The sequence below is a fragment of the Doryrhamphus excisus genome, chromosome 3, assembly GCF_030265055.1.
Source record: "Doryrhamphus excisus isolate RoL2022-K1 chromosome 3, RoL_Dexc_1.0, whole genome shotgun sequence".
Taxonomy (NCBI): domain Eukaryota; kingdom Metazoa; phylum Chordata; class Actinopteri; order Syngnathiformes; family Syngnathidae; genus Doryrhamphus; species Doryrhamphus excisus.
Window position 1 is genome coordinate 9,421,563 of NC_080468.1, and position 22,129 is coordinate 9,443,691.

Sequence of the window (22,129 nt, forward strand, 5' to 3'; positions counted from 1 at the left end):
GCTGTTGGCAAAGAAAGCTGACGCACATGTACAAGTACAAATATATATATTTTTTAAATATGGATTTATGCAAGAATACAGTATGGCGAGCATGCTATGCTTTAATTACTTACGAGAGAACACAAAGGAGAAAAAGTGAGAAAACAAGCAAATACTGTAAGTAACGTTAATAAATACATGTGCAGTGTGTGCTATTGTACTAATACTATAATTTCAAAATACAACACATCTCTAAATTTGTTAAATCTCGCATGATTTTTTGCATATTTATACATTTTGCATATTTCACCAGAGTTACAGTAATTAGCATTCCAGTCATGTTATGGAACATGTTGTATTATTTTACTTTATTTAGGGGTGTCCAAAGTGGGGCCTGTGACTTCTTTATTATTGACCCACGGCACATTATGAAAATAAAATTAAACCCTAAAAAAATGTGCAAACAGCAAAAATTAGCCTAAATTTTTTTTAAAAATCGGCACATGCCAATAAATACCTTTCAAAGTTCATCACAAAAAACAATCGTCATATAGCGGCTACGACAATCGATGCTAGCATGTTTGATCACTCCCTTATTGCCTTTCAAAGTTTTCTTGCATCTTTGTTTACACTCCTGGCAGGTAGCTCGCTCGCTAGCTCGAGTTATCTGCTGAGCTTCCGGTCTTCGGACTTCAAATTTTATTTTTTACCAGAATGAAATTTTGTTGTCAAAACAAGCAAGCAATGTGGTTAGTTTGGAGCTCGTTTTTTGTCCCACAGAAAGGCAAGAAGTCAACATGAACTGAACAAGTCACTGAACAAGTTTGCTCTTTTGTTGTACAAAATTATACAAATCATAGTATCATAAATTATACTAATAATCATCAAAACAAGTTGTTTAATGAACCTAAACACATCCTATCTCACCAGCTGATTTTGAGTAAAGAATGTTTGCTTCCACTCTGAGTATTTTTTTAAAATTCTCATTGTTGAATTCAGACTTCCTGGCTTTATATAATGACAAATGAGCACTAAACAGTAGAAAGGCAACATTGTTTAAGTAGCACTGAATATAAATTGAAAAATGATTGCCTCAGTCTTTCAGCGGAGCAGCACAGTGATAGTAATCTGCCACCGAGACTGCTCTTCTGTTTTTTTTTCACATTTTTCTATAAATTTCTAAATTTACAAATGGTTTAACTGTCTTAAATAGTATTTAGAAGTGTTCTTCTTGTTATATTGTAACTTTTTACGTATAATATTGTATAGGTATATTTTTCTGCAACCCAAGTTTTTTTTGTTGTTATTTGCTGGGGAAAAGGCATATTTTTGATAGCAATACTTTTTTCGAAATACATGTGCAGTTGATAAAGGTTTTACGGTGGTAACTCAGTTACTGGAAAAAAAAAATATTATTTTGGAGGGTTTGCTGTATTTTTAGGTCAAATGACAATAATGTGTTTTTGTGTTCCAAAAGAAACTAGAAACTCTCTGGACAGAGTTGACTTAAGCCTCCGCCACACCCTGACTGTTTTCATCATCATTCTATCAACACAAATAACTAATGACACTTTCCTGGCAGAGCGCTCGGAGGCCGCACGCTCCTTCAAATAGTCCAATCCCAATGATTTCATCCAACCTGTCCCCACACTATTGTAGACTGTATTTGATCCGTGGAGTCCATTTCATGCTGTGACTGTCTGGCCGCGCATGCAGAAGACAACTTCATTCCTAGGATATTATGACTCGTTCTTACCAGAGATGAAACTGAACTACTTTGTCCACCATCATTTCATAAACATATCTGCATGTGCATGATGTAGAATTCACAGAGACAAGTTAGCATGTTAGTGCACGTGTTGCAGCTATACGGTCGATGAGTGTAAGTGAGAGTTGGGGCGGCATGAGGTCACAGCTGCTCAGCTGTCTGTCTGGGCTATTTTAAATGGCAGCACACATCAGCGCTTCTGTCCCGCTGGCTTAGCCAAGTCCACACCTCGTCATTTTGACATACAACTAATCTACCTCCAAGCTGCGCATGCATCGTAAACATTTTTGCGACAAACGCAAACTGTGTTGACACGGTGACACTGACAGGCTGTCAAAACTTTTCAGGCATTCTCAAGAGAATTAAGTATGATTTTGTATTTAAAAAAAATATTTAACAGATTTATAAAAAATACATGAATTTAGTCTTAAAATACATCCATCCATTTTCTATACCGCTTATCCTCATCAGGGTCGTGGGTATGCTGGAGCCTATCCCAGCTGTTGGGCGAGGGGCGGGGTACACCCAGGACTGGTGGCCAGCCAATCACAGGGCACATATAGGCAAACAACCATTCACACTCACATTCATACCAATGGACAATTTGGAGTCGCTAATTAACCTAGCATGTTTTTGGAATGTGGGAGGAAACATGCAGACTCCACACAGAGATGGCGGAGAATCGAACCCTCTCTTAAAATTCATTCATTCATTCATTTTCTACCGCTTGTCCTCACGAGGGTCACGTGGGGTGCTGGAGCCTATCCCAGCTGTCTTCGGGTGAGAGGCAGGGTACACCCTGGACTGGTGGCCAGCCAATCACAGGGCACATACGTATAGACAAACAACCATTCACACTCACATTCATACCTATGGACAATTTGGAGTCGCCAATTAACCTAGCATGTTTTTCGAATGTGGGAGGAGACGGGAGTACCCGGAGAAACCGACGCACGGGGAGAACATGCAAACTCCACACAGACATGGCCGAGCGGAGAATCAAACCCTGTCTTAAAATGATTTTCCAAAATAATAACAATAATAAAAATAGATCTTGGATGATGTGGGAGTGTCTTGGTTGACATGTCTCGTCAATGTTGTGTGAAAGTCAGGAACCTGTAGATTGGAGGGTCAGGGTGGTGATCCCCCTTTTCAAGAAGGATGACCGGAGAGAGATCACACTCCTCATCCTCTATGAGAAAGTTGATTCCAGAGTGCTGGAGAGAAGGGCACCACCATTAGAGGTGTAATGTGGTTTTCATCGTGGTTGTGGAACACTGGACCAGCTTTACACCCTTGCGACAGTACTGGAGGGTGACTGAGAGTTTGCCCAACCGGTCCACATGTGCTTTGTGTCGGAAAAAGCATTTGACTGTCCTGTGGCGAGTGTACCGGGAGGTTGGTTTCATGCTGCTACATGCTATTTGGTCCTTGCACAACCGGAGCAGGAGCCTGGTTGACGTTGACATTTTGTTCCTGGTGAACTTTGGCCTCTGCCAAGGCTACCCTTTGTCACTGATTCTCTTCATAATCCTTGAGCACAGAAGTTCTAGGCACAGCCGAGGGGTTGAGGGCATCCAGTTTGGAGGCCTTAAAATCTCATCTCTGCTATTTGTGTATTATGTGGTCCTGATGGCCTCATCAGACTGTGACCTTCAGCGATTAGTGCAGTGGTTTGCAAGAGTGTGAAGCTTCTGGGATGATGTTTCTCAGTCGGAAAATGGGTGGCACTCTTCGGGTTGGTAGTCAAAGCTTGCAGAGGAGCTGAAGTATCTCAGGATCTTTCTCATGGGTAAGATAATGCCGGCACATAAGACCGAAAGGCGGATTGTCACAGTGCCAGATTGTTGTGGTGAAGACAGAGTTTAGCCTGGTCAAGGTACGTTCCTACCCTCGCCTATGCTGATGAGCTGTGGGTCGTGACCAAAATCACAAAATTGCAGACAAGGTTCCTGGACTCACCCTAAGAGAGAGGTTAAGGAGTTTGATGATCTGGTTGCCTTCTCATCGAGAAAAGTCTGAATGCCTCTTGGATACAACACCCTGGTAGAGTGTCGCCCAGTCAGGAGGACACCCATTCGTGCACCTAGGCCATTGAGGGTTGGTTAATATATTATATGGCTTCTGTGTCCCACAGGTGAAATTGGAAAAGGTGGCCAAATGAAATCTGGTGGAAAGAACTGCCGGCCTATATTCAGGTCCATATGCTAATTTCAGTTTTCATCTAAACACTAAAAATGTTATTCTGCCAAGACAAAGGATATAAAATAGCTTGGACCCCCTGGACCTATCATCATTAAGCATTACAGGCAATGCTAACAAAAAAAGTACATCAAAAAATGATTAATTCTGTTGAAACCTCAGTTGACTTTGCTATTTAATTCCCATAATGAGAAAGCATGTATGAGAATGCATTTTTATGTGTGTGGGTGTGTGTGGGTGTCAGTCACAATGTGTCCAAGTGTGGTCGTCATGTCATGTTCAATTCCCTTTCAGACTCGCTCTATTTGGCAAGTCACAGGCATGCTACTTGCTCATGTCCTGGAGATGGATGAGCTCGGGTGTGACTGTCCCACGGCTCCCCTGGGTGTCATTCCACCTTCCCCAACTCTCTCACTATCTGTCATTATTTGCTCAAAACAGAATTCTAGCATAAGCTTGTGTGGCTGTTCTACTTTGGCAAACACTGACCCCCCCACTCTTCGAGATACCATGCCCCAATTAACGGCTGGAAATTTGTCCCAAATAGTGATGCCACCAGGTGGTGTTTTTTGTTTTTTTTATGTTTGTTTTTGTTGTGGAAGGAAAGTGGGCGGAGTACAGTACCTCAGACGTTAGGGCAAGACACTACACTGCTCATAGGGATCAATACTAATGTATGAAGTATGTATTGAAGGTCATTATGCAAAATTACAAACCACATACATCCCACAAAATTAATAATCACGGCACCAATTTAATATATTAATCCATGTGCAATAAAAGCACATTTTCCACCTGCAGGAACTGTGCACGCAGTGTTGTGTTTGTCAGCCAACGCGTTTACAAGCCATTTTTATGACACTATCTTTTACAACATGGTGAAGTGAAAGTGCTGAGAGAATCCTCTGTCTCAATGCCAATTAGACATAAGCACGTTCACTCACATTTCAGATAAATGCTTGTAAAAGTAAAGAACATTTATGTCATCGAAATCGTTCACAGTCACTTAGTATATTACAGCACTAATATAACGACCCCACTGGGTCAACGTGAGGAGGTTATGTGACCAAGCCTTCCTGTAAAAGAGGGGGAGGGCTGAGGAATGCTGAAGGAATTTGTATTATTACTAAATAGCAGTGGGAAAATATTGACGGGGATCTTGGTGGGGGGCTGAGGACCATACCAAAAAGTGACCTCTTCATGTTTTTCAAGGTCGGCTTGCCATTCTGGACCTATTCTTGACTTGAGGCCAGTAGAAAATCCACAAAGATTGCAACTGATTGCAACATTTTCATTTAAAAATGGAATACGTATAGCACAAACTTCACAACAAAACGATCTAAAAGTACATGTTTCAAAACAGCAGCACTATTACTGGTATCAATGTGTCTGTACCTTTAAAAAAAAGCAACAGACAGTCAAAAGTGATCACTTTAGCTACAACAAAGCATGCTGGGGAATGCATAATCTGCCCATTCCACAGCTGCAAACTCTTCCAGGTTACAATTCTCATAGATTGTGATGTTTTTGTGTTGATATAAAACCTTGACATCCAAAGATCTTTTGAATTCAGTTCAGTCTTAATTGTCAATTCACTATATACCAAGGACATACAGAGCATTAAAATTCTCCTTTTCTATTCTCACAGTGCAAACCTCATAGGACAAGGGCTTCATTACCTTGTGTTAAAAAGTCAACAGTGCAGGTAGATGGTACAAGAATGAAGGGCGACAATAAATGTCACATGTGTTTAGTGTTTGAAGTGAGTCTGATAAGCTCTCTTCTTGTTGAGTGTTGTTCAATAGAGTAGAAGAGAAGGCAAGCTTTTTTAATGCTGAACAGCATTATGTAACAAATCTCCACCCCTCACCATACACTTTATTTGTTTAAGTGCCTGCTGCATCGCACCTTTACTAAATGTTTTTTTTTCTTGAGCTTTTCAAAAGTTAACTTCTTTTGTGAAAGTATATTCCTACAGAAAGAAGATTCATAACATTTGTATTCAAGTTGAATTGTTTGATATTTACTACATATAATGGTTGAAAATGGCTTAGAGAAAAATTAATATAACGTTTTTAGGAAACAAAATCACACTCATAGGAAACCTGAGTTCGATTCCCCCCTCGGCCATCTCTGTGTGGAGTTTGCATGTTATCCCCATGCATGCGTGGGATTCCTCCGGGTACTCCGGTTTCCTCCCACATTCCAAAAACATGCTAGGTTAATTGCCGACTCCAAATTGTCCATAGGTATGCATGTGAGTGTGAATGGTTGTTTGTCTACATGTGCCCTGTGATTGGCTGGCGAACAGTCCAGGGTGTACCCCACCGCTCATCTGGGATAGGCTCCAGCACGACCCTTGTGAGGATAAGTTGTAGAAAATGAATAAATGAATGAATGAATGAAATCACACTCATTTACAAAATATAGTGTTTTTGTCACAATCCCTAAGATTTCAGTTCCAAAATAGTGTATTTTGTGGCATTTCTTGTTGCACAGTAATGTGCTTCAGTGGCAAAATATTGTGTTTGTTATAAAATATTGTCCTCCTTGGCAAAATGCTGCACATTTGAGGAAAATTATGTAATTCTGTATCACTATTCATTCATTCATTTTCTACCTCACGAGGGTCGCAGGGGTGTTGGAGCCTATCCCAGCTGTCTTCGGGCGAGAGGAGGGGTACACCCTGGACCCTGGAACAAAATGTGGCATGTCAGGGAAAAATTATTTTGTTTTAAAAACATTCCATCCCTAAATCCAGCATTTATGGGGCAAAAGTTTTGTTTTCAGTGGCATAATATTGTAGCTTTGTGGCAAACAAAGTATCATATATAATGTATCAAAACATGTTTTTTTGACACACGGGTGCATATTTAGTCAGAATAGTCGCCACCACACAATTTTCGTGAATAATTCAGCATACTGGGAGCAAAATAACACTTAATACATTGTGTTTTTATGGTGAAATTGGTACATTCTGTGTCGTAACCTGCGTGAAAGGTTGATTTATATTCTGTTTTATGACTTAGTTTCATTTTGTATACTCTTATTTTGAAGTAACTTCCTGTTCGGTTCCATTCAGTGTTCACTCACTTTTACTTTCCTGCTCCTTCTCACCATCACCTCATTTTGTGTTTGAATATTTGAGCTGGTGGTGTCTGTCCTACATTGGAGCAATGTTTGTATCCCGCCATTATTATTTATAAAATAAACATTGTACCTTTTGATCGCATCCTGGGATTACTGGCCACAAAGCCAAAACATGACAGAAGTATTGTGTTGGGTAACATAATATTTCATTTTCTGTGTTGCAAAATGGTATTTTATGGTGAAATATTGTGTTTTGTGCCATAATATTACATTTGATGTACCACAATAGTGTCCTGGTTGCCATTTACACGCTATTTCATTTTGAGGGCAGCAACATATACCGTTTTAAACACAATGCTTCCAAAATATTAAGGTTTTCGGTGGCAAATGAAAATGTGTTTTTTGGCAGAATATAGCCTTTTGGTGCACAATATGGCATTTATGTGCCTTTGTATAGCTTCTATGGTGTGTTATGATATATATGTCTTCTGTACAATTTGGTGTACTTACCCGTCTTGTTTGGTTTAGTTAATTATTGCTTTCGTTTCTCTGTGTAATGTGAAGTTTATTTGGTTGGTAAATATGTTTCTTCAGTACTTTTGTGCCCCACCTCCAGAAGAGTCAAGCAGCAAGTCGATAGTTTTATGTATCAACAACATGCTGAACTTTGAATGTTTTCTGAACAACTTCATATCATCTCTCGTCGACTTTGAAGTAAACTTTGCAGAATTTGTCGTCTTTATTTTGTGAGGTGGCAGAGGTGTTACTAGGGTGTGTATTTAAATGTCAAATATATCATTGTAATTGTCACGAAAGCTCTGTCACCTCACAAAAAGGCCACAACAACATGACTCAGTGCATGTGTAAACACAGAGACAGTTCCCAAGTTGTAAAGTCCCATGTGGTGATTTCTCATTGCTGGCATTGGGCCCCCCCGCTCCTTTTTCTTCCCCTTTTTTGCCCTCGACGGTCTCCCCAGCTTCCCCTGGCATCCTGGTCCTCATTAGAAGGCCTTTCATGGTCAGGCCCAATAAAACATCAATAGCAGGCAGCCAGAAGAGAACATGGCTGCTGTGCTGAGTGTTAATTATCTCCATAGCGTGTTCAACTACGGCCACATGTGCAACACGGTCACACACATGTCAAGAAATATCCATGCATGTACAGAAGAAGGAACATTGTCACACAGAGGAAGCTGAAGTGTTATGCTGTCAAGTTATCGTGCTATGTGGCATTTATGTGCCAAAATAGAGAATGATACATCACCTTTGTCTGAAAAGATATTGGATAAATGTCTTAAAATGTATTAGTTTTTGACACAATATAGCACTTTTGTGGCATTTTTGTCAAATTAGTGTAAAAAAATACCATTTATTTAGGCATATTTCTCGGAAATCACTCCAAACTCTTTATTGCTCTCTGGTTCTACCATATCTTACTTATTGTGTGGAAATATGGGCTAATAACTATAAAAGCAATCTTCACTCGCTAAATGTACTGCAAAAAAAGTCAGTAAGGATAATTCAGAATGGCGCCTACATACTAACTCCTTATTTCTAAAATCACAAATACTTCAACTTGCTGATATAGTTCATCTTCAAACAGCTAAAATAATGCATAAGGCTAAAAATAAGCAATTAGCTAAAAATGTCATCCAATACTTCTCTACAAGAGAGGAGAAATATGATCTCAGGGAAGAAGTACATTTGAAACACTTCTATGCTAGGACTACGTTATGCTAGCCATAGCATTTCAGTATGTGGAATCAAACTACGGAATGGATTGAGTAAGGAAATCAAACAATGCACAACGATGAGCCAATTCAAGAAACAATACAAGCAGTTGATGTTTGCTAAATACAAGGATGAAGAGTCTTGAACCAGTCATGATGTGCTATATATATCACTATATTGACATGCACTATGGTACCCATCATGGCATTGGATGCTCATATCACCTTAAACTGTATTATGGAAAGCAGGAAGTGAACAAATGAAACAGTTAGTGATTGTAAAAGTACCAGATGGAGGGGTAGGATTTAATAAGCTTTGCTTCTTCCTACTCCTTTTGGACATGTGGAACTGTGAACTGATTATGTGATGCACTCAATTGTAATCTGATGCATGATCAAATGAAATAAAACTATTACTATTACCATTACCATATTCATGTTTTAATTTCAAACTTTACTTTAAAGTAATTTAGAAACAAAATATGGTAGTTTTGTAGCAAGATTATACTTTGTTGTAATATAACAAAATTTTTGGTGATTGTGTTTTTGTTGCAATAGATTAGATTTTCTGGTATTTTCTGGTATTATCTTCATGGTAAAATATAGCACATTTTCGATACATATTAAGCTGCTGGGGCCAAATATAGGAGTTTTGCAACACCTTGTAGTCTTTGTTTATGTTTATGTCAAAATATGTTTTCATATACCGCTTGTACAATTTTGTTTGTTGGCAGAATATAGCACAAAATAGGGTGTTTTTATTGCACAATATGTAATTTTTATGGCAAATTATTGTAGTGGGAGACAAAATATTACATTTTAACCAGGGCATATCCACTGCTTTCTGCTTTCTTTTGTTCTCTCCCCTACCAGCGGAGAACAGGCTGTCTATTGATAGTCATGAGGCAACTGAATTAATATAAAAGGTTATCTGTCTGCTTGTCAACTCTAGCATCCTTTCCACAAAAAATTCACATGCAGTCTGAAAGTGAATGTTTAAAAACAGGTGATATGTAAAACGTGCAAGTTTAACCTCATCCAGCCATAAAGAGCTGTTATTTGTGGCTATATCTCCATATAAGGAAAACGTTTGGCTGCTTATGTGTTGTCATCTCTTGTGTATGATTCCTTTCCTCCTTTTTCTCACGTTTGTTTGTTTGACTGCTTGATGGTTATTTGAGTCTGCAGCCGAGCATCTCCATGTGTCACCACCATAATGCACGGTGGCGTCTTCCTCCAAAGACAATCCATAAAAAGCATCTTCCACGTGAGAGGCAGTCTGCTTCCCTTTCATATGCTAAAGAGATGACTCAAGGCACTTTTTTCAGATGTCCCTTATTGAATGAATGGATTATTGCTCATCTAATTGACACTATAGTTCAGCGTGTAGACGTAGTAGGCCAGATGAATCAGTGATGATAACACAGGTGGTTTGCACAAGGAAGCAGAAGAAACGAGTGAAGGGATAAAAAGTCGATCAAAATCCACCGTGGAGAAATTCCGGTGAACCAGCATGTGACAGGTGAAAGGCATGCTGGGACTTGCCTGCCGTTAAATTGTGCGGTGAGGAGTGAGGCGGCTGAGTGTACATGCTCACCAGAGTGAGAAAGAGTACCTCAGCGCTGACTTACACTGTACTAATGGAGAGTGCAGAATGGATGGGGGTGGGGTGCTGGACACGCCCACTGTTCACCTGGGACACCTGGCTGTTTGAAAATCAAGATGTCAGCGTGCGATGTTCACATTCCTGCACCATGAGGACTCGGCCTGCTGTAAAATGGCAGATGTCTCTATGAATAGCTTGAATCATACCAAATATGTATTGATATAAAAACTTGATATTCACATCGTGTCTTTTACATTATACTTGTCACACAAGTGTAAAAAGAAGTGAAACGACTAGCTTTTGATTGTTGACGACACATGTGCACATTCCGACGAGACATAGTCAGACTCACTTAAATACACAGTCTGGGCTCTGGAACCAAACTCCTCAAAAGGGGTTGGACCTTGTTCTAGTCTGGAGTTGCTGGCGAACGTGTGGGATTATTAATAGCCCCCTACTGGAGTGTGTTGGAGTCATCCCCAGTAAATGAGAGGATCGCTTTCCTGTGCCTTTCTTTACGGGAAATAGTCCCGACTATCATTAGTGCATTGGCACCAAATGGCAGCTCACAGTAGCTAACCTTCTTGGAAGAGCATCCTTACTGGTGATTCCACGGTTCTACTGGGAGACTTCAATGCCCATGTAGGCAAGGACAGTGGGACCTGGAGGGGGGTGATGATACCGAACTTCTGTGCACAGTTTGGTCATAATCATCACCATGTGGATGTTCATGTTTGGTGACAAAATATGTTGTAAAGCAGGGGTCTCAAACACGCGGCCCGTGGGCCAAATGTGGCCCGCAGGACACTAGTTTGAGGCCACCGCCTTGATATGAAAGTTTAATGTTAGTGCGGCCCGCGCAAGTTTGATATGGATGCTGTATGGTATCATGTACCCAGAAAAAAATTATTACGTTTGAGTAATGTTCATGTTAAAGGTTAAATAACTGTTAATAGTTATCCTCCCTATCCGTGTGGAACTGGTAAGTTGTTGGCTATTTAAGTTTAAAGGAAAAAACTTGAAGGCTACCGTTTAGGTCGCTAGCTCTCTAGTTTGCGAGTTAGCATGTGTCTCAAGACCCTGCAGTTGCGCAATATGTTGTAAATAAAAAGAGTATAAATGTGACTATAGTCGTGTTTTGTCATGTCTACAGGGCTCTAATAATGCTTTGTTCATTTTAATCTGAAAAAAATAATTTGTCTACCCACCAACTATATGTGGTTTCTTAAGTTTTTATTATTTGCAGTTTTATTATTATTATTATAATATTTATTTATTACTGATTGATTGATTTTCTTTATTCTTGATTTGTTTATCTATTTTTCATCTTATTTTGTGTAGAAAAATAAAAAGTAAGATATTTGAGAACAGTGGAATGTTTTATCAGAGCTTTTCTTGTAGAAAATTGGAACCAAAGCGAAGTTTTTAATTTTTTTTGTTTTTAATAAATGCGTTTTTTTTTGGGGGGGGAAACCTGATGCGGCCCAGTCTCACCCAGACCCGAGCTCCAGTGGCCCCCAAGTAAATTGAGTTTGAGACCCCTGTTGTAATGTACGTATGTGTTGCAAAATATAGCATAATTTTTGTAGCAAAATCTGTCATGACAGAAAATAATTATTATAGATAGTTTTATATAATGGGATTTCTATGCACAGTACACTGCTTTGCTTGGTGCAAGTGCCCGACTTGTTCCCCCTTGATGCAACGCCCCTGCTAGAGTGCTAACTGTGCGCACCTCCCAGATCAGACCCCCCTGAACGCCTCCTTCCCTCCCTCCTTCCCCGCTCGTCCTAATTGCCGGTATAGACGTGCATGAAGCTGCACAAGAAGCACATCGTCAGAGCTCCATGCTGGACTATTTCTGACCTGACTTCTTTATATTTTACAATCTCCTGAATCTCATTCTCCTATCCTCCAAAGTGCACTGCGTGACAAGTCTTATTCATCTTTTTTTGCGGGAGGAATTACAAGCAGTGACTTCAGGACTGTGGCGGATATTATTTTTTTGCTGTCAGACTATCTTCTGGCTATTTTGGACTCCAATTCCGTGGGATTTGCACTTGACTGAGTTGACATTGTGCCGGCATGGATTCCTTCATGGTAGCGGTTCTGGTGCTGTGCTCCCTCACGGCTACAGCACACGGAGACAAAGGCACCAGCAAAGCCAGGAGTTGTTCGGATATACGGCACTTTTATAGCGGCAAAGGCTTCTCCCTGGACGGCATTCCTCAGTCCGAAATATCCGGTAAGCGTAAACGCCGCTCGGTCCCTGAACGCACCATGTTTCACTGAATACCCATAGTAGTCTAAAATGCTTTAAAAAAGTCAAACACAAAAACTTACAAGTTTTAGAGTACATATAGAATTATTTCAATAGTAAATGCAGTGATTGGCTGTAATGTAACACTATAAATAGTTGCCTACATCATTATGTACTGTATGTGAACTATATAATAACACAATTGTCATTTGTCAGTATTTTGTATATAGTGTTTATATAGTGTTTTGAACTAATAACATATATGTTAGTTTGCTTCTCATGGGAGTAGTTTTCCTCATACTTGAAACAAACATTTGGAAAGAAATACCCAAGTTTTGTGGGCATGCATGTTGCAGACACACACACTAGGAGCCCAGTCTGGTGGGTAATTGTTGCTTATTATAAATGAGCAGGGTCACTTGAGTGTGAGCTGTTGAGTGTTACTCATCACTGTGTCATCCATAGTCTAATGTCAGACTGTGCAACAGCAGCAGAAGCTCAGATGATTACACGTGTGCCTTCTCTGGAATTCAGTGGAAGGAGTCCACACGCATCAAAACACACACAGACACGGAGGTAGAGCTAAGGCAGGTACTGTGGAGGACATGCACTGACAAGACAGCCGGCTGGGATGGTGCATCCTTATAAAACTGACCTACATCAGCCCTGAAAAGGGAGACTTTTGCATTTAAGTCCAGTCAGACATAATGATACAGTGTGAGTCCATTTAGCTAATCTAATGTATCCCCGAGGACAGATTTTGGACTTTCTTAGCCAAAAATGAACTTCATTAGCTCAGTACTGAAGAAGTAGATGAAAACATCGTCAACAATCAAAAACAAGTTCAGTTGCCTTTGTTTTAATGTTCAGATTATTTAGAGCAGTGATTTTCAACCACTGTGCCGCGACACACTAGTGTACCTTGAGAAACCGTCAGGTGTGCCGTGAGGAACTATCCAATATCACTTTTTATAATTAACATTTATTAATCATTTATTAATCATCATTATGTCAATAGCCATTATGTCAATAGTATACATGGACCCAAATATTCCAATTCACTTTGGTTTATTTGCTCAAACGGAAAGAATTGAACAGGGATGGAATATTCCTTTAACCAATCCGATTGAGGTATCTTGTACCCACTCAAACGGAAAGTTGTCAGGGTGCCTTCTTCTTCGTGGTGTTTTTTCTTCTTCTGTTGTTTATTGGCGGTTGGCAAGCAGCTTTCGTATGCATTAGCGCCATCTGTGAAACAGAATCTAAACCCTTCTATACGCCATTCACAAGTGCAGTTTTATTAAAAAAGAAAATATATATCTATATAAAACATGTCCTGAGTTTAATTATAAAATATTAGCAAGATTGAATTTGATCTTTTCCTGTTTAATTTTATTCCGGGTGCGTCCTTTCAGCGCATGCTCAGATATGACGTAACACGCAGATCCAGACGTTCTTCACTTTTAAAAATGGAGGCCAGCAATCGGCACTGGACTAAGCAAAGTTTGTTTTTGATTCAAACTAAATTTCAAGACTGGACAGACGAAAAACTGGCAATACGGAGTTATTCCAACAAGTGAAAGAAAAACTTGGGGAAGCCGGTATCACGTGATGTTGATGTTTACGTTTTACTGGGCATGCCCTATTGACTATTCTGGTAGATTTTCACGGCGCATGTAGACAAGAGATTGGAATATTCCTTTCCATGGATACCATTGTTTCCCGAAAGGTCATTGGGAAAGAGAAAAAGTGGTGATGTAAAAACGTGGCTACTGTGGAGTGTCTGTGGTGTAAAGACTGGCAGAGCAATGTAATATTGGTCCGTGTGGCAACACCTACCTTGTTCCTCCCATAGACTTATTGATGCACGTGTGAGGTCGTGGTGACATTTTGTAACATTTTTGGTTAGTGGTGTGCCACAAGATTTTTACAATGTAAAAAAACGTGCCGTGGCTCAAAAAAGGTTGAAAAACACTGATTTAGAGGAGCGGTTTTTAGAGTGTTGGGCAGCTTGATAAAAGTAAAGAAAAACACAAGTTATACAAGTTAACACGAGTTGTAAGTTAATTGTGGTTAATGATAAGGCATAAACTAAAAAATAAATGTTGGGCTGATTTTTTATTTTTTTAGATTAATCTTAGGATTGTTTCGATTAATAGAGGAATCAGCCCAAAACACACCAAATCAATATGAACCAAACACAAACAATTAGTAGACTGGTCCGCACCATATCTGTGGTCCTGGACATGGCAACCCATGTGTCCCTTCGTTCACGGTGAGACCGCCGGAAATTAAGGTGGATGCATGGCACACAGCCGGTGGATATAACCAAAGTTGGACTTCAATGAAGAGATATCTGTGGCCCAAGGACGTTGGGTGGACCAGGAAGAAGGGTGTTGTTGGCAAACATGCTTCCAAGTCCTGGTTGAGTCTTGGTGTTAGTCTGCAGATGGTATCCAGACGACAAACCGGCCGTTGCTCCCAACGCCTTACAAAAGCCCTTCCAGACTTGTGATATGAACTGCGGCCCTGCGTCAGACACCAATGTCCAATGGAATTCCATGAATATGGAAAATGTGTCTCATCACCAGATGAAAGCTTGGGCAGGGCAATGAAATGCGGCATCTTGGAAAATCAATCGACTGCACTGAGGATGACAGTGTTGTCACGTGAAGGTTGAAGGCCGGTGATGAAGTCCAGAACACTTTGAGACCAGGGAAATGGTGGAATGTACAGGAGTCCAGCAGGACTTATTTCTGGCACAGACAGAGCAGGCGGTGTCGAACTCCTTGATGTCGACGAATGGCCCCACTGCAGGCATGTTTATCCCTTTGGTCCAGCTGTGGCATCAGATATCCCTCTACACACTTCCCAACCACTCGAGCCACAGGTATGATGGTCTCTGGGGCGGCATCATCCTCAGCAGGACCTTGAGTGCCTATAGAAACTGGCGAACAAACAAGCTCTGCATGTGCTTCCTTGTGCTCGGAGAAGGCCAATCGACCACTGCTTGAACCTTGGCAAGATCGGCTCTCGACTTGCCCTTCTAAAGATACTAAAGAGGAGTGGAATCCACACTTCTCTGCCTTAAAAAAACGGTTCTCCAGCAGCCGTTTTCCACTCATCTCCCTCTTATATCTCCACCAAGTGAGGAGAATGCAGAGTCCATAAGTGGAAGTGAATACTTATTCTTGACTGTGATTTTATTGAGACCATGCTAATCAGTGAACAAGCGGAAAGACTTTCCCTTTTCTGTTTTTCAATGAAGAGAAAACCTGTGCCAAACAGCAAAGAAGACAGAAGAATAAGTACTCACAATAGTCCAGGAACAAAAGTGGCCAAAAGGCAGCTATGCTAGGAATAACAAAACGAGAACAGGAACGCATGCTGGAGACAGGCCTAGGAGATGCAACAGTCTGGCGACTACAGTGTAGTGAATCCAAGCAAGGATTAAAAAGGCCTAATGAGAAATTGCTCCCAGGTGTAACCAGATGGTTTTGTCCCAGACATACTCCTCAGGTGCGCTGCAACACAGAGCAGAAAAGCGGCAGCAGACTCACTCAGGCAACACACAACAAATATTCACTTTTGGGGGTCTGAAATGAGAGGATATTTACACTTAAAGTAAAACAATACCAAAAAAGTTGCCCATTAAATTGATAATTGATGAATCATCGATTTCATCAATGATACATTTTTGCAGCTCTAATATAGTGTTCATTCAGACGCTACCTTTAGGCACATAGAGAACAACTAGAACCTCATATATTATAGAAAATTGAGCCATCAGAGTGCCAACCGGTTAGGATGAGATCAAGGGTGTAGAGCAGGGGTCTCAAACTCAATTTACTTGGGGGCCACTGGAGCTAGGTTCTGGGTGAGACTGGGCCACATCAGGTTTAAAAAAAAATGCATTTATTAAAAACAGAAAAATATACAAACTTTTTCAGTGCTTTGGTTCCGATTTTCTACAATAAAAGCTCTGATAAAACATTCCACTGTTCTCAAATATCTTAATTTTTATTTTTCTGCACAAAATAAGATGAAAAATAAAACAAATCAAGAATAAAAAAACCAATCAATCAGTAATAAATAAATATAATAATAATAAAACGGCAAATAATAAAAACTTAAGAAACCACATATAGTTGGTGGGTAGACAAATTATTTTTTTCAGATTAAAATGAACAAAGCATTATTAGAGCCCTGTAGACATGACAAAACATGACAAAAAAAATGACAACATATTGCGCAACTGCAGGGTCTTGAGACACATGCTAACTCGCAAACTAGAGAGCTAGCGACCTAAACGGTAGCCTTCAAGTTATTTCCTTTCAACTTGAATAGCCAAAAACTTACCACTTCCACACGGATAGGGAGGATAACTATTAACAGTTATTTAACCTTTAACATGAACATTAATCAAACGTAATATTTTTTCTGGGTACATGATACCATACAGCATCCATATCAAACTTGCGCGGGCCGCACTAACATTAAACTTTCATATCAAGGCGGGGGCCTCAAACTAGTGTCCTGTGGGCCACATTTGGCCCGCGGGCCGCATGTTTGAGACCCCTGGTGTAGAGGGACAGAAGGTTGATGGGCCTCACGCATTTCTTTTTTTAACATTATTTTAAAAATCAAATATAGTAGATAAGATGTAGGCTAGCGGAGTGGTTAGCATGTAGGCCACACTGTCAGGAGATGGGGAAGACATGGGTTCGAATGCCCGCTTGGTCATCGCTGTGTGGAGTTTGCATGTTCTCCCCGTGCGTAGGTTTTCTCCAGGTACTCTGGTTTCCTCCCACATTCCAAAAACATGCATGCCTGCAAGCATGTTAGGTTAGTCGCTGACTCTAAATTATCCATAGGTATGAATGTGAGTCCAGGGTGTACCCCGCCTCTCGCCCAAAGTCAGCTGGGATAGGCTCCAGCATACCCTTCTGACTCCAATAAGCGGCATAGAAAATGGATGGATGGAGTCTAAGTTGTAAAGGACTTAACAAAAAGGCTGCAACTCAGAATTATTTTCTTAGTTGATCTGAAGTTTATTTCAATGAATGGAGTAATCTACTTTATGCTAAGTCTGCTTTCATTGATTACCAAAGAAAAATCAATAGATTTGCATTTGAGAGGCTGAAATGAGAGGATATACGTATACATAAAAAAAACAAATCAAATACCAAAATAGTTGTTGATTAATTAATTGATTAATTATCAATTCATTGATTAATTGTTGTAGCTCTACTTCAAACATTTTACTTTTTTTAACATTCTTATCACTAACTGTAAAAACTGTAAAAAGTTACAGCGGATGTTTTGAAGGGTGCACTTGAGCTATGAGAGAAATTTCAAGTCAGTCTGACTGTTTCATAAATGTCAGCACAGGAAATACAGTTGGCGTGCATGTTTTGAGACCCTTTTGTGTGCAGCAGTTACGTAGCTTACACAAACTAATACATGTGGCTGTAAGGACGACATGGCTGATTTTTCTTGCATTAAAGGTCACACACTCTAAACCTACCCAAGATAGACATGCATTGTACACTCCGTAACTCCTGCACCCGCAATACTGACATTGTACAGCCTGGAGAAACAACTGTACCACTTTCCAAAAAACAACCACAGGTATTCCAGGACCTGGTGGTACAGTAACATGATCAAACATATCATTCACTGTACATCAAACGGTACTAAGGACCAACTTGTAACCTGACATTTCTAAAAAAAAAAAAAAAAAACATTCACCAGACTTAATTCCAAACCTCCGCCCCAGCACCTTTCCCCTCAAATGTGTGTAATCCATAATGAATTAAAGAGACACATCTCTCTTTTTATGGAGCTTTGCTGAAGTCCGGGTCAGAGAAGAGAAGTGGCAGAGTGAAAGGGAAGGAAGCTTTGACAATTTCTCCTGGTACTGCTGTCTCTAGGCTCCCACAGAACATAAATAACCACTTAGGCTCTGCAGTCTGGCATATTAAACACCTCGGTTAAAAACATGAAAGCTTCACTTTATGCTTCCCAATTATGAGCCACCTGAATATGGTGGCTGACATTTGGACTGAGGATGTTCCCTGCTGTGACACTGGGGCTTGATCAGGCTAATGTTTTTGGCTGAGCTGCACTCAAGGTCACCTGGTTAAAGTGTGTCTATGCCACACTTCTGACTGCCACCACAAATAATGTCCCTTGGCACAGGGCACAAACTGCAAGACGCTCTGACACTGAGAGGTAGCAAAGACCAGGAAATGCCGTTAAATCTGCACTGAATATGCACAAAACTAGAAATGCACGGTGATAGGCAATGGATTCCGATCGACATCCTCTAATTGTTTGAATGCTGAGAAGAATCTTTTTCATATTTTTTCATATTTTTTTCATATTTTCTGTGAAATTTCATAAATTCTGTGAAAGAAAGTTTGGCCGAACTCAACTTGGCGGTGATGCTCCTTTTTCCTATGTAGACCGTAATTAGTTTGGGATGCATCTTTCTTGTCATTGTTTCCAAAAAGACAGATTATTGATTTTCCTGCTGGCTCCTTGTCCTAAGCAGAGCATTACAATTAACATAACTTTTTGTCTGTCAGAGAATGATGCTCCGGGTTTTAATTTCACAGTTTTGGGGTCACATCTTAATTGCTCGAATGCGAAAGAAAAAAAAAGCCCCAAGCAACAGGAAACGTGCAGATGGGGCTGGTAATGTTTTTTTGCGCCATTGTGGGCATTCCCATGCTGTATTTTGTGTTGTTGTTGATTGCCGGTTGCTAGAGGCTGACAGTGTGTTGCTGTTGTGTGCTCTGAAATGTCATCTGTAAGTTCTGTTTAAGATTGCTGCTTAGCACGCCTGCTAAGCCGCACACTGGCTCAACTGTGGTGGAGGGGAAAATACGGGACGACGAGCACGGTTGCTCACGGCGACAAGCTTGTTTTGAACGCAGCGGCTGCTCTGACACAAGGCCAGAAATGTTTAATAAACACAGCTCATTTGTTGGACTGAGCGTTATGATAACACCAACTACTGGATGACACTGTGCAAAGTTATCTCTGATTAAATCTGAGTAAAATGAGTTTTATCTGAGTAAAATGAGTTTTAATGCGTCTTGAATTCAACATCCTTTTTAACCCTCCATTGACCAGGAACCCACAAAACCTAATTTGCTAAATACTAATGAACATTTTGGATTGAGCAAATCAACCAATTAAAAATTAATGAAAAATATACATAAATCATGCGATGATACTAACATAAATCACTGAATTGTCAAGGATATTCCATTATAGCAACAATGTAATCCACAATATCCCTGCTTTTACATGAGCAATACCTATACACAATTCGATTTGAGACTGGCAAATTGATTAGATCTGTTATCTTTCCTACATAAGCAATGCATTGAATTATGTTCTGCAGAGAAATTAATACTTTCTATGGAAAATTGCATTTCCATCGACCTCTATGTTAACCCTTGTATTGTCATATTGTCTGGTAGTTAAACTGTACCATCAGGGGTTTCAGTGACTGTTCATACAATCACTGCAACGTCTACAAATCAGTTGGGTAGTCAAGGATAACCTGGTCTGAAACAGTCTGAAAAACCCAGGATCCACCATGCATGTAAACCAACAGGTGGTGGCAAATTTCACTTTTTCTTTCTCTTTCGGCTTTTCCCTTCAGGGGTCGCCACAGCAAACCAATCTCCTCCATCCAACCCTGTCTTCTGCATCTGTGTCTCTCACACCAACTACCCTCATGTATCTCCTTCACTACATCCATAAACCTCCTCTTTGGTCTTTCTCTACACCTCCTACCTGGCAGCATCCTTCTACCAATATATTCACTGTCTCTCCTCTGGACCGAACCATCTCATTCTGGCCTCTCTGACTTTATCTCCAAGGCCTCTAACATGTAATGTCCCTCTGATGTACTAGTTCCTGATCCTATCTATCCTGGTCACTCCCAATAAGAACCTCAGCATCCTCATCTCTGCTGCCTCCAGTTCTGCTTCTTGTCTTTTCCATTGCTGCATTAATACCACTGTACGTAGACGCACACTTCAGTTTTTCAAGGCACATTTTGCATGAGCGGTCAACTCGGTGATCCATCTTCACATCATTTCTTGCAAGTTGTCAAGTCTAGTGTGCCTCGGGGACCACACCATCACAAACCCAAACACAGACATTACTAAGGTGTAACCAAACAAAACCTGCCGTGTGCTGTCGGTGCTCGTACAAGAGTGGAGACAAAGACAAAAACAGGCATGCAACAAAGGCCACAATCACCCTGGAAGGTGGGTAGATGTTACATGTTTCGGCATATGAACATCCCTGAGGCCATCAGGCGGCTGCTGACATTTTCACGTCAATCACACACTTCACATAACCTGAATAGAAACTTAAGGAAGCGTTGTAGAATATGTTGCACTTGAGTAAATGTTACATTTTTTATGGTTTGTTTTGTGAGTGGAGCTAAGAATTCTTGGGGCATTGAATTGATGGCAAATTGACTGTTCGGGTTGTCTTAGAAAAGGTTCTGCCTTTCATCCAAGCGGTACATACTCAAGGACTCGGTAGGACAGCTCTAGTCTGAGGGGTAGGTGCAGCATCTAAAGTATTTATCCTCCAATTGTAGAAGCATGCCTAGACATGAACGTTTTTTCTTTTGTGGTGAAAAATGTCTTTTGGTCAGAATGGAGTGGGGGCATCTGTAAGCCAATGACTCTCGTTTGAGCGGAATCACCTTGTTAGCATTCCATTCACGCGCCTGAAGCCAAGGTGGTTGTGTCGTGTTTATTTGTTAGAAGCTAAATTAACCGATCTTTTAAAATGGAATGAAAGGGCAGCTTTCAGCATGTGGGATGTAGGCGGTGTCGCAGACCTCTCTGTCTGTTTGTTTTGTAATTTATCGCAAAAAACAATAAAATGACATAGGCTGTTCATCAGCTGATCAAAAGTTTAATGAGTAGCTGCACTATTCTTGTTAATCGACATGCTTGATGCCAATGTTTGCAGGAAGCTAGTGGAGATGTTGCTCCAGGTGGTGAAGGTGGTTTGATGGAGGGCATCCACTGTCTGGAACTGACATTGGAAACTTTCCTTGCCATTCATCCCTAAAGGTTCTCAGTTGGATTTAGATAGATAGATAGATAGACTCCCTCAGGTTTACACGCTGGAGGAAGTCTTTTGTCAGGCAGACATTGTGAACTGTAGTGTTGTTCTGTTGAAAAACCCAGTCATTACCACACATATGAGGGCCCTTAGTCATGAGGGATGCAGCCTGGAACATTTCCACATAGCCGGCGCCCGTTTGACACTCCTGCACAACCTAAAACTCTATTGTCCCATTGAAGGAGAAATTATGGAGAACCATTCGCTGTGTTGTGTGGAAAACATCTCAGATGGCTGTGGTCATTCAATATAATTTTGCATAATAAGATTTGGGCTTAGCGTGCAGACCTCACAGCTAGGAGACCAGGGTTCAATTCCACCCTC

The 22,129-nt window shown here is 40.5% G+C and overlaps 1 protein-coding gene across 1 annotated transcript in view; it reads left to right on the forward strand.

The window, feature by feature from the left end:
• The first annotated feature begins 12,172 nt into the window (after positions 1 to 12,172).
• The window catches only part of LOC131125739 (glypican-1-like), a 92,469-nt gene continuing 82,512 nt past the window's right edge, over positions 12,173 to 22,129 (forward strand). The window contains exon 1 of the mRNA XM_058067570.1: positions 12,173 to 12,622. Coding sequence (XP_057923553.1) covers positions 12,463 to 12,622 — 160 coding nt within the window. The 5' untranslated portion in view covers positions 12,173 to 12,462. The remainder of the gene's footprint in view (positions 12,623 to 22,129) is intronic.